Source organism: Nelumbo lutea, chromosome 1 (assembly GCF_056320005.1).
Source record: "Nelumbo lutea isolate HS-2025 chromosome 1, American lotus-T2T, whole genome shotgun sequence".
NCBI classification, from domain to species: Eukaryota; Viridiplantae; Streptophyta; class Magnoliopsida; order Proteales; family Nelumbonaceae; genus Nelumbo; species Nelumbo lutea.
Window position 1 is genome coordinate 916,440 of NC_142684.1, and position 14,205 is coordinate 930,644.

General features: G+C 38.7%; 1 protein-coding gene across 1 annotated transcript in view; it reads left to right on the top strand.

Annotated features, from left to right (window-relative positions):
* LOC148873150 (CMP-sialic acid transporter 5-like) overlaps positions 1-14,205 on the top strand; it is a 58,942-nt gene that overhangs the window by 42,890 nt on the left and 1,847 nt on the right. Inside the window, exons 11-13 of the mRNA XM_088963384.1 lie at positions 13,061-13,168; positions 13,658-13,791; positions 13,871-13,947. Of these exons, the coding sequence (XP_088819510.1) occupies positions 13,061-13,168; positions 13,658-13,791; positions 13,871-13,947 (319 nt within the window). The remainder of the gene's footprint in view (positions 1-13,060; positions 13,169-13,657; positions 13,792-13,870; positions 13,948-14,205) is intronic.

Genomic DNA, 14,205 nt, shown 5'->3' on the forward strand with positions numbered 1-14,205 from the left:
ACTGAAATCATGAATACTGAAAATTCTGCAACCTCAGGAACCACCACGAATCAGGGTGGAATGAGTAGTGGTCATGATTCCATGAATTTTCTAACGACTATTACCCCTTTGGGTGGTAGGAATTACCTGGCATGGTCTAAGGAGATGCAGCTGTATATCACAGCTAGGGTTAAGGAAGGATATAATAATGGGAAAATAAAAGAACCTTGGGTTGGTACTGCTGAATACGATAAATGGGACCAAGAGAATTGCATGATTATGTCCTGGCTTTTGACATCCATGTTACCATCCGTCAAACAGAATTTTATGTGGGCCAAGAAAGCAAAAGAAATATGGGACCAAGTGAAGGAAACTTACTCAGAGCAGAGGCACTATGCTAGAATTTATTAGCTATAAGCAGAATCTTCGACAAGTAGGGAGAAAGGAGCTTATCGATCTATTATTTCTGCCCTCACTTCAGTTTGGAAAGAATTAGACTATTATCAAAGCATTGATTGGGAAAGTGAAAAGATGCCAAGGCCTATAAACAACTAGTCTCACAACAAAGGGCGTTTGCTTTCCTTCTGGGTTTGAATCCCATGTATGAACCTATTCGTGTTCAGATTTTGGGTAGCAAGGATCTTCCGTCTATCCAAGAGATATATGCACTTGTTCAGTCTGAAGAGAGTAGGAAGTCTGTTATGAATCCTCCTGAGGGGGAGACCATTGCTCTAGCTGTAAGGCTATGTTTGGTTTGAAGGAAAAAGTAGGGAAAGGAAAGGAAAGGAAAGGAAGGGAAACCTTTACGAATCTTGTATAGGTTTCCCTGCATTTCCTTTCCTTTCCCTACTCTTTCCTTCAAACCAAACATGGCGTAAGGGATTATGTTCACTGTGGCATTATGATCTTTGTGACAAGTTGGGGATGATTGACATCTACGCCCCAACTTGAGGGGGAGTTATGTAATCTGTAATATACCCCTCAGAGGGGTTTTTTGTCTTTTCCTCTTCTTTTATTATGTACGGTCGCCCTAGTATTTAATCTAAAGCTGTGCTGCCAGCAAGGAATTTTTTTGGGCTCTCATTCTTTTCTTTTCTCCTCTTGTTCTTCTCCTCTTCCTTTTTCCTCTTCCTTACTTGACTGTTGATTGAACTGTGTTTTCTGTTTTTCCCTAAGTTGCAGCTAGAGTTTCTTGGTGAATAGGTTGTGGTGGAAATTAGTGAAAGCATATTTCAAAACTGTTTTTGATACTATGGCATCATCTGGGAGTGAAACTAAGTCTAGTGTGATAGTGCTGCCAGACTGTATGGCTATCCAAATGATCTCAATGGGGCAAATTACATACCTTGGTTAAAATCTATAGCAAGTAGATTTGACTGCTAGGGGGTAAACTATGTATATTATGGATAAGAAGCCTGATCCAGTGACTTCAGGGTACAATGAGCACAAGAGAATGCACAAATCATGATTTGTCTTTGGCATAGCATGGAATCCCACATTAGTGTAAACTTGATTCTAAATAATTATACTCCGGACAAGATAGTGTGACAAGGATTTATCAACTATATCAAGATTATTTTCAGTTGTAGCAAGGTGAGATGACAGGTGAAGAAATTAGTATGCTAGTCTTAAAAGAGTCTTCAATTGGATGTTGCCCAATTTCTTTAAGGACTAAGGTCTAAGTACAAGCCTGTTTGTGTACAGATCTTGGGTAGTAGTGAGATACCTACACTATCAAAGGTTTTCTCTAGAGTTAGGAGGGTTTCTAATCCATAGAATGGCAGTTCTTCCCTACTTGAAAACTCTGTTCTAGCCACAACTGGAGGTGGAGGCATATGAGGCAGAGGTGGTGGTCATGGAATGAGAGGTGGCCGTGGAAGTGGTAGAGATGGTGGTGTTTTTAGAGGCTGAGGACCTGAGGTGTTGGAGCCTTGGAGGACGTGGCTTAGTGCATTAGTGCAGCCATTGTGGGCATGGACACTACCAATTTTTACTATGATCTTCATGGCCCATTGTCCACATGGTCTAATCATGCTTCTATTGGAGACAATCATCATATTACTAGTGATGATTAAACTGCCTTACGTACTGGTAAATAAAAGGAGATGGTTTTTGTTGTGTAAAACCTAGAAAACATAGATTCGAATGGCACACAAAAATAAAGTAAATAAGTGATAAAGAGAAGCAAGAAACAAAGCACACATAGATATACATGGTTTGGCTTCTAGCCTACGTCCACGGGCAGGGGATAAGAAATCAACTATAGAAATTAGCAATGTAGATTACAGAGTTGTGTAAATCCTCTCTCATAGAAACCCCAAACCCCAATACACCCACTCTCTCAAAATTGAACTTCTTTTCAAAGCCAAAGATACATAAAAGAAAAATCCCCCAAACATATTAGTAGAGATAGAATGGAAGGAATAGGAAGAAGAGAGGAGAGAGGGAAGAGAGATGGGAGAAGAGAAGAGAGAGTATCAGTTCTGGTGGCGCCAGAATATTTTATTATTTATAGGGCATCACTTAAAAAAGGGGAAAAGACCCTTATGCCCCTGTGGTACTTACAGTGTATAAACAATATAGAACTAAATATAAAACTGAACTATTTTAACATGGTAAACAAAAAATAAGCTAAACAGAATAATAAACTAAACTATTCCAACACTCCCCTTCAAGTTGGGACATAGATGCCAATCATGCTCGACTTGTCACACAGTTCACTGTGCCAGAATAGGAAGAAGAGAGGAGAGAGGGAAGAGAGATGGGAGAAGAGAAGAGAGAGTATCAGTTCTGGTGGCGCCAGAATATTTTATTATTTATAGGGCATCACTTAAAAAAGGGGAAAAGACCCTTATGCCCCTGTGGTACTTACAGTGTATAAACAATATAGAACTAAATATAAAACTGAACTATTTTAACATAGTAAACAAAAAATAAGCTAAACAGAATAATAAACTAAACTATTCCAACACTCCCCTTCAAGTTGGGACATAGACGTCAATCATGCTCGACTTGTCACACAGTTCATTGTGCCACATGTGGTGAAGGCCCTTGGTGAAAATGTCTGCAAGTTGTTCTTCTGAACTATCATAGGGAGTGCACACCTCTCCACTCACAAGTTTTTCCCTAATAAAATGCTTGTCCACTTCAATATGTTTTGTCCTGTCATGGAGGACTGGGTTTGTTGCAATGTTGATAGCAACTTTATTGTCACAATAGAGTGACATTGGGTTGTTGATTGCAAAACCCAATTCGCCTAATAGGTTCTTTTTTTTTATGAATCCTAATAGGTTCTTTATCTACATGATTTCAGCAACTCCATGAGACATAGCTCTTTATTCCGCTTCAGCACTGGACCTAGCTACCACACTTTGTTTCTTACTTCTCCAAGTGACTAGGTTTCCTCCCACGAAGGTACAATACCCACTGACTTTTTGTCATCGACTACCCCAACCCAATTAGCACCTGTATACACTTTAACTTTCAAATGCCCATGTTTTTGGAATAACAAACCAGCCCCTAGGAAATTCTTGAGATATCTAAGGATCCTTTCTGGAACTTCAAAGTGGCAAGTCTTAGGACTATGCATGAACTTACTAAGGACACCCACTACATAGCCAATGCCAGGTCTGGTCATAGACAATATAAGAGTCTCCCTACAAAACTTTGAGACTTCTTCACATTTCTCAGAGCCTCCCCCTGACTGTCACCCGATTGATGATTAGGTTCAATGGGTGAAGGCTTCACTCCTAACTTGCTTGTGTCCTCTAATAGATTTAGTGCATATTTCCTTTGAGAAATAAAGATGCCCTTTTGAGAGCGGGCAACTTCAATCCCAAGGAAATAGCGTAAGGGGCCTAGATCTTTTACTTTGAACCGAGTGGCTAAGAATTTCTTTAACTTCTGAATTTTAGTCTTCCAATCTCCCGTGACCACTATGTCATCAACATACACAATTAAAGCCACAGTTTTTCCTCTGCCTTTCTTCACAAATAGAGTATGAGCTGACTGGCATTATTTGAACACCATTTGTTGTATAGCTAAGTGAAACTTACTAAACCAGGCCCGAGGTGACTGTTTCAACCCATATAATGATTTTTTTTAACCGCACACCTTCTGTTCACTACTTTGGCACAAAAACCTGGAGGTTGAGTCATGTACACCTCCTCCTCTGGGTTGCCATTCAAGAATGCATTTTTAATATATAATTGGTGAAGTTCCCAGTCAAGATTATCTGTCAGTGAGAGGAGAATTCTGATAAAGCTCATCTTGGCTACTGGGGCAAAGGTCTCTACATAGTACTCCATATACCTGAGTAAACCCCTTTGCCACCAATTTGGATTTGTACCTTCCTACTGTAGCATCAGCCTTATGCTTCACAGTGAACACCCACTTGGACCCCACTGGTTCTTTTCCTTCAAGAAGATCCACCAACTCCCAAGTGTCATTCTTGTGCAAGGCATTCATTTCTTTCTTCATTGCATCTGCTCATTCAGGTTTGGATAAAGCTTTTGCCACATTCTTAGGAATAGAGATGTTGCCAATGGAGGAAAGGAACACACGATATGAAGGTGAGATATGATCATAAGACACAAAGTGAGAGATATGATGAATAGTAGTACAAGATCTAACACCCTTTCTCTTAGCAATGGGAACATCAAGATCATCAATAACAGGAGGATCAATATTAAAGGGATTAGGCATATCAATGGAAACAAGTGTACCTAGTTGATGAGGAACTACCTCTGGAGAGTCTGATGATGTTGGCCGCATAATTTTAGGTTCCACAGCTCTTGAACTTTGTTGGTTCTTGTGATGGAGAATGAAGACACAAAATGGAGGAGGATCAGGGAGAGGAGGTAATAGAACCTGGGTTTGGGTTTGCTTCTCCTTAACCCTACTCTCTCCCTGAGGAGAAACTGAAAAAAAAAGGTTGACTCTCAAAGAATGATACATCCATGGAGACATAGTATTTACGTGAAGCAGGATCATAGCATCGGTAGCCCTTTTGAGACTAAGGGTAACCGAGAAAAACACAAGGGATAGCATGAGGATCAAGCTTACCATGAGTAGGGGACAAGTCATGAACAAAGCAATGACATCCAAAGATACACATTAGAATAGAGGACAAAGGTGCCTTAGGAAACAATGGTTGATATGGGGCCTTATACTCTAGCAGTCGAGATAGTATATGGTTAATGATATATGCAACACACATAGCACCACCCATCCAGAAGCGTTTTGAAACATGCATATGGAGTAATAATCCATGAGCAAATTCAAGAAGATGACGATTTTTTCTCTCAACAACACCGTTTTTTTGAGGTGTCTTAACACAGGAACTCTGATGAAGAGAACCACAGGAAGCAAACAACTCCGTGAGATCACTGTGAAAATACTCCTTTGTGTTATCCGACTAGAAAATATGAATCTCATTCTGGAATTGAGTAAAAATCATGCATTCAAAGTCTTTCACAATCTTTGGCACTTCATCTCTAGATCGCATAGGATAAATCCAAGTGTACCTAGAGTGGTCATTGATTAAAGTAATGAAGTACTTATATCCAGTCTCAGAAGGTAGAGTAATAGGGCTCCAAACATCAGATTAAACAAAGTGAAAAGGAAATTCAGAGCTTTTGTTTCTTAAAGGAAAATAACTTCTATAATGTTTACTCAAATGACATGTATAACACTGTAACACATAAACACATTCAAAGGCAAAGACTTAAATAACTCTGGAAAATAAGCTTTAATTACTCAAAAGAAAGATGACCAAGATGACTATGCCATAAGTAGGCATGACTCTTACTAGGCGAACTAAAAGACTCTGTAGCCACTTATTCTCCAACACGTAGAGAATATTCACCATGTTTCCTCTACCAATCATCCATGGTTTTCAAGGTGCCTTGTCGCCTAGTCGCCTAGGCGCCGCCTAGGCGATGGATTTTTTTTTATGTTAAAAACATAGATCCTAGGTAGTTCCCTAGGTACCATAATCATATTTCTTTAATTATTATTCATGATTTTCATAAGAAAAGTATAAATTTCATATTAAAGTATAGAAAATCAACATATTCATGAGAAGAAAAGGAAGAAGGAAAATAAAATTCAAAAAATATAGGGGCTGAACCCTTATTTTTGTTATAGGAAGAAGAAGAATATATGGAAGAGGAGAATGTGCTGATTAGATAAAATTTTAAGTTCTTCCTTACTTATTGGTTCGGGTTTTTAAGTCCATGAGGGTTCAATACAGCATTTAGCAATATTTGTGTTGATTAAACCTTAATGAATAAGAAAATAATAAAAAGAAATTAGTATATAAACACACAAAATGATTATTTTTGGTTTAATAATGTATATTTTGTAATTATAATCTCAAAAAAGAATGAATAAAAAAGTATTTTATAGTAGGGAGTAGAAAAATGCTTGGCGATTAGGCGAGGCGAGCTTCAAAGGGCGCCTTGTTGCCTAGGCGTCGCCTTGACAACTATGCAATCATCCTCCTCGAGGTCAAATCCTGAAACACACAAGAAGAAGGAAAAAAAAGTTACTGAACAATTCAAAGAGTGAGTAATACTGCTAATGGAAAGCAAATTGGTTGGCATTTTTGGAATATGCAACACATTTGAAAGGGCAAGACCAAGGGGAAGAGAGATGGTTCCTTGACTGGCTATGGTGGGAATGATCCATCAGCCAGTCTCACCTTATCTCTCCTAGAGAGGTCATATGCCTGAAATAAATTTGACTTACCAGTCATGTGATTTGAAGCTCCAGAGTCAATTACCCAAGGAGAATCAAAGGTATATGACGACACATGGAATCCAGTGGCAAAGTTACCTAATGTAGACGCAATTGAGGTACAAGGATTAGGGTTAGAATCCATCTGGCGAAGTGTCCTACCATATAACTCCAGATGATCACGAAAAGGGTTTATGATCTCTTCCTTGGGATCAGACCCAGAGTGTTGCTCCTGAAGTGCCATGGGACTAGTCTCTTGAGATGCCACATTTGCTGAGTTTTCTTTTGATTCTGCTGAACCGACTTCTTACTCTGATCAAATGCTGATTTCTTAGTTAATTCCTGAGCCCACTTAGGCTTCCCATGGAGATCCCAACATGTGTCTCTCTAGTGTGCTTGGACTTCTAAGAGTGAGTGCACCATAGTTTGTCTTTGTCATCCACCCTCTTTTGTAAATCACCCTTCTTAAAAGAACCCCCACCATCAAGGTTATGGCTTTTTGCTGGGAAGTGCATTATGGGAAAATAAACACCTTAGACATTCTACAAAAGAGAAGACCTTATCTCTGTCTCTCACCTTCTTGGTGTATTCTTTGCAGGTCACATGGTGAGGATTGTAGCCATCTACTAATATCTTGTTCATTTACTGCAAAGTTATGGGAGTGGCTCTTCTCATTGTTTGGGTGCAGGTTGGTTAGGCCAGTGGATGCAAGTTTGATTTTTGAACCTGCTTTCTTCCCTTGGCGTCACAGAAGAGGAAGAATTATGTGGAGGTGCAAGAGCAGTGCTGATCTGGTTCATGTGGGAAGAAAGGAATACCAAAATTTTCCAAGAGGAGAGAAGTCTAGAAGAGATGAAGGACTGCATTCTAAATAGGGTGGTCCTGTGGCTAAAATCACTGGACCTATTCCATCAATTCTCATTTAATGATATTTGGAGGAATTGGTTAGCAGTGGCTAATTGTTCATCTAGAAAGACTAAAGTGAGTTTGATTTGGGAATCCCCTCCTAAAAGCTTCTTGAAGCTGAACTTCAATGGCAGTAGTCTTGGTAATCCAAGTCCGCCAGGGGTGGGAGGGGTACTGAGGAATGAGGCCAGGATTGTGGTTCTTATTTACTTGGGGCCCATAGGAGTTGGAAACTCTAACTTGCAGCCACTATCCAGGGAGTACAGCTAGCAGTGCAAATTGGTATGGAACAATTGATAATAGAAGGGGATTCCAAGGTGGTAGTGAACTGGCTACAAAACCCGGACTCTATAGTGTGGTGTTTTAAGAATGAAATTAAAAAATTCAACTGCTTGATGGTCTTGCAAAGCAAGGGATAAAGAGGGAAAGTTTGTATTGGGATTAATTGTAGACTGAATTTGTTTTCTATTTGTCTTTCTTCCTGCTGTTAGGAGAGGACGCAGCTCGTGCCTCTCCATGGGAAGCTTGTAACTACGTAGTTTTCTATTAATGAAACTTGTCTTCTTATTTATCAAAAAAAAAAAAGAGCCCCCACCATTTGTACTTGTACTTCCTTGGACTGCCAATGCAACCGACTCCTCCTCTGCACAATTCATCACACTCCTACTCTCTTTAGACTGAACTAAGGCATAAACCTCCTGGACTGAATGCAAGTCTTTACTGCCCAAGATTTTTACCTAGATAGACTCGTACATTGAGTTCAGCCCCAAAAGAAAAGCAAATACTCGCTGTTGGGAGACAAGTGGCTTGTAGGTCTTTGCATCTTCATCACATTTCCAATTCACACTTTGATAATGGTCCAATTCCTTCTAGATTGATGTCAAGTTCGAGTAATACACCGAGAGACTCCTCTCCCCTGCTTGCAAGTGGAGGATTCAGCTTGCAATTGATATATCTTTGCATAATGCCCCTGCTCCGAATAGGTAGATTTTGCTTGCTCCCATATTTCACAAGCTGTTCCAGCCCATATAAATGTTTTCCTTACTTGTGGCAACATGGAAACTAAGAGCCACGACATCACCATACTATTCTCTTGATTCCACCTGTCATGTTCAGCACTTTCGTCCTTTGGTTCCTTCAATATACCGTTAATATACCCTATCTTCCCCCTAGCAGTAATGTAGAGTTTAATTCCCCTGGACCATTCAAGGTAATTTAGTCCATCAAAGGGAATTACAGCCATGGGGAAACTCATATCCAGCCCCCCACCCATTGAAGTTTGATTTCCAGGAACCCCAGAAGTTGCAGAATTCTTAGAAGACATGGTTCCATTCACTATTCAGCCTCAAAACACCTTAAGATCCCTCCTGACACCAAAAAACAGTCCTAGAAACACACCAAAGATGCAACTCACATGCACACATTGCAATCTAGACATAGTCTGAATACAGACCAGCTTTAATTCTCCAAGAAAAAAAAATTAAGTTGATTTCAGCGCTGTACTGCCTTAACAGTCACTATCCACCAAACTTCCAGATCACCCAAACACACTGACTACCATGAGGGGTCATAAAACAGTGCCATCACACCAAAAAGGTTAAAAAACAGGTCATCCACGACCTACAGGTGTTCTATTTTCTGATACAGGACCACATGATCCATAGAAAAAGAGGTTAGAACCTCACAACTTCTCTGACGTCATTCAAAAGTCTCGATTCATTGGTTTTTTCTTGGTACATGACCAAGAGAAAAGGTGAAGGAATAAAAAATAAATTGTCTCAGTCGTAGGTTGTCTTTTCTTACTTCAGTCTGGAAAGATAGTAGGATTTAGAAGAAAAACTTGTTCGATCTGCTCTCAAACCCAGTAGAACTGCTCTAATACCATATTAACAGAAAGAATGGAAGGAATAGGAAGGAGAAGAGAGGAGAGAGAGAGAGAGAGAGAGAGAGAGAGAGAGAGTATCGGTTCTGGTGGCACTAGAATATTTTATTATATATAGGGCGTCACTTAAAAAAGGGGAAAAGACCCTTATGCCCCTGCGGTACTTACAGTGTATAAACAATATAGAACTGAATATAAAACTGAACTATTTTAACATAGTAAACAGAAAATAAGGTAAACAGAATAATAAACTAAACTATTCCAACACAACATAACATATCGTAGTTGGATCGGACCCATAAGCTTAATATGGATCAGATCCATACACCCCCAATGGTGCACTACCCCCACAAACCAATATGAAATTTTGCCTTCAGGTTTTTCTCAACTTGATTTGGAGTGGGTCATGAAGCGGGTTGCAATAAAGAATTACAGACACAAACACAATAAAATCTCCACCTTGGCATGAATTCCCTCAAACAACACAAATAACAATCTCCCTCCACCTTCTCCACATAGGGCCTAATGGGCAAACTCAAGTACTACATACACCAACCAAGTCCAAGCAATGCTTGGATTTAGCCTACAGAAAGAGACTTTGTCAACATGCTAGCTAGGTTGTATGCAACACCATTCTTTACAATAATATCTCCCTATTCAACAACATCACAAACAAAATGGTACCTGACATCAATGTGCTTCGTCCTCTCATGATAAATTTGATCCTTGGTTAGATGAACAACAGTGACCATCAAGATAAACAACAGTAACCTTTGATACCAAACTGAGTTCTCCAAGCAAACCTCGAAAATAGATAGCTTCTTTAACCACCTCAGTCACTGACTGCCATATACTCAGCCTTAGTAATAGATAATGCAACTGTGGACTGTAAAGTGGCTTTCTAGCTAACAACACAACCACGAATAGAAAACACATAACCTATAAGTGACCTCTTGTCAAAATCACCTGCATAGTCTGAATCAACGTAACCCATCAAACTGTGGCTACTCCTTCCAAACTCTAAACAAGCATTTGTGGTTTCTTTCAAGTGCTTGATAATCCACTTCACTGCGTGATAGTGTCTCTTGTTAGGACAAAACATATATCTATTCGTAACACTAACTGCATGTGAAATGTCACTACGTCTGCAAACCATAACATACATAATACTACCAATTGCATTAGAATAAGGGACATGTGACATATATTTCACTTTATTTGTTTGTGGTGACATGGAGAAAGACTGCCACTTTGTTAGGGAAAAGGTCTCAAGTAGAGAAATTGTTACACCCTATGTAAGGTCAGAGGATCAGCTACTGACTTGTTTATGAAGTGGTTAAACCGGGTTCGGATGAATCACATATGTAGTAAGTTGGAGCTTTATAATATATATGCTCCAACTTGAGGGTGAGTGTTAGAAGTTGGTTTATATTTCTATTATTCTTTAGAGCCAACAGTTGGGATCACTTGTATGATCTCTTCCAAACTCACAGCCCTTGTTTTTATTTTCTTCTCTATTCTCTCATGTCTTCTTCTCTGTTCTCTCTATTTCATATCTGTTTTTCTTATGTTTTTTTCATTATTAAGAGCAGATTAGGTTTGTTACCAAATGCCACATATTCTCCCTTCAAAAATAAAAAGTTAAATGATAGACAAGAAATGGATAAACTTATAATTAGTTTTGGGAGAGTCAACCGAATTGGCATAGTAAGAGAGTTCTCATTCTTTCATTGTAAAGAACATGATATGTGAAGGCCAGTGCTGGTAAAACATAAATCATTGGTACATAGAATCATTTGAGATTATTCTCAAGTCAGCTGATACCAATTGTTTTTCCAAGCTTTGATGAGTTATCCTTCCAATTCAAACTGAATCTTAAATGCCCTCAAATTGATTTGTGACCCTCTTTGCATACATTGTTAAGTCCTTGAGAAAATGAAGTTTGACAAAGTCTTGAAAATTTACGGTGCTTGAATATGGAAAAGAGGATGTTGAGAAATATATTGTATTTGGTTGTATTTGGATTGATTTGTAATATTGATAAATTATAGGGACTTGTATGTATTTATGGGAGAAAAAGGGGCTTCTGTGTAATTTAATATATTTTAGTCTTCTGCTTATTTAAGCTAGTGGTTGTGTGAGGAAGTGTGAGTGAGTGTGTGTGTGTGTGAGAGAGAGAGAGAGAGAGAGAGTTGCATCTCTTATTCTCACAATGGATATTTTTCCTCTCCTGTGGATGTAGGCTACCAAGCCAAACCACGTTAAATCTTGGTGTTCTCTTTATTCCTTTTTGTTTTCTTCTTGATGTGCTATTCTATTTTATGTTACTTGATATGGTATCAAAGCAGGTGTTCCGGTTATTGTGAAGGTGTTCTGGTTGTTGTGAAGGTGTTCTGGTTGCTGTGGAGGTGTTCCATTGCTCTGCTATTTTATGTTCAGTTAAGGTAGTAATCGACTACTACGATGGTTTTGTGAGTTGAAAAGGGTGCTTTGATGCCCCAAGTTGTGGCTGTTTGTGAGATGGTTGAAAAAGAAGATATGATGCCTCAAGTTGTGGTCGTTTGATGGTTGGTTAGAAGAGTGGTTATGATGCCTCAAGTTGTGGTAATTTCTTGTTTGGTGGTTGGATGGAAAAGGGGCTTTGATGCCTCAAGTTGTGGTTGGTTGTGATTTTGTGAGTTGCAAAAGAGGTTGTGATGCCTCAAGTTGTGGTTGTTTGTTGGTGGTGGTTTTGTGAGTTAAAAAAGGGGCTTTGATGCCTCAAGCTGTGGTTGTTTGTTGGTGGTGGTTTTGTGAATTGGAAAAGAGGTTATGATGCCTCAGGTTGTGGATGTTTGTGAGTTGGTAATGGTTTGTAGTGCGGTGATAACTTTATTGGTGAACGTGTGAAGCACCCTTGGGTGTGTTGGTGAATTGTTGCTTTAGAGGTCCCTTCAACATCTCAAGGTTCATAGATGTTGCTTCAATATTTAATCTATTTCCATGGAGGTTGCTTTAACATCCTTGCTTGCAAACTCAAACTGATTTTCCCACCTTGAGTTTGAGGGGGCGTGTTGAGAAATATATTTTATTTGGTTGTATTTGGGCTGATTTGTAATATTGATAAATTATGGGGTTTTTGTGTAATTCTGATATATTTCAGTCTTTTGTGTATTTAAGCTAGTGGTTGTGTGAGATTAGGGTTTGAGGAAGAGTGTGAGCGAGTGAGAGAGTGAGAGAGAGAGAGAGAGAGAGAGAGAGAGAGAGAGAGAGGGTTGTATCTCTTCTTTTCATAGCGGATGTTTTTTCTCTCCTCCCGTGGATGTTGGCTACCAAGCCGAACCATGTTAAATCTTGGTGTTATCTCTATTTCTTCTTATTGTTTCCTTGATGTGCTATTCTATTTTATGTTACTTGACAGAGGAAAATGAAAAGTATATGGTTGGTCAAAAAATATAATTCTTGAACAAGGGAAAAATATGTGCATGAAACTTTATGGATATCATAATTACCGTATGAATAAAATATGATGAATTTTGAAATAAATGCTTGAATCTTGTCTTTTAATGTTTCCAGGTCCAAGTAGTCTTGATATCTTGCAAGGACATTCAAAGGCAACTATGTTTTTAATATGCAATAATGCAGCACAAGGAATTTTGTCCTCATTTTTCTTTAAATATGCAGGTTTGTTTTATTTTAGATGTTGTACTTTTCATTTTTATTTATATTTATGTTTGTCACTTGGGGACCATTTGGTTCACAGTTGGATTGGAATTGGAATTGCCTATTCCCCCTGTACATTTTGGTTCAGATGGGAATCAGAATTGGATTTCATAAGATAAGCATGACTCTCAAGGAGGGTTGGTGTCCTCTAAAGGGAAATAGGACCATTAGTTCTCTAAAGGGATTCCCATTCCCAAGGGGGGAGTCCAGAAAGGCCATTCCCTCAAATTGCTATTCTGCCAAGAATGGGAATTGGAATCCCATTTTGCTTAACCAAATTGGCTGGAATCCAATTCCAAACCCCTATTCCCACCAACCAAATGGACCATTAGTTCTCTGAAAGAGCTATAAATTAATATTTGTGCAATAGGTTAGTTTCTGTTAACCATCAGAAAAAATTAAATTGCTGTTATACCCATTATAATTGAAAGCTTTTCTTATTGCATGCAGATACAATTTTAAAGAAATATTCGTCAACTGTTGCCACAATTTTTACAGGCATAGCATCTGCTGCTTTATTTGGCCATACTCTGACTATGAATTTTATTTTAGGAATCTCTATTGTGTTTATCTCAATGCACCAGGTAAGTAATGGAAGTCAAATATTTATCTAAAGAAAAAGTTGCCACTTTATTTTGAGATCATTCTCATTTCTTTCTTCAGTTCTTTTCACCTCTTTCGAAAGTAAAGGATGAGCCGCAAAATGGAAATCTGGAAATTGTGGACATCCAAAATCACAGGTATGTCTTAAGTCTCCATTGCTTTTATTTATGGATAGCACCTCCTTGATTTGTGTTGCATCTTCAATAATACTTTTTATCTGGGCAGAATGTGGAAATGTCCAACAAGTTCATTTCTATATCTATATTTTTATACATGTTTCTGTGCATTTATTATTTAGGGCCAGACTTTTTTCTTTTTTAGGTGGGGGGATTAAAAAACTGGTCTAGGGAAAAATTTATTGTCCTGCCGGGCTGTACACTATGGTATTTTCAAAT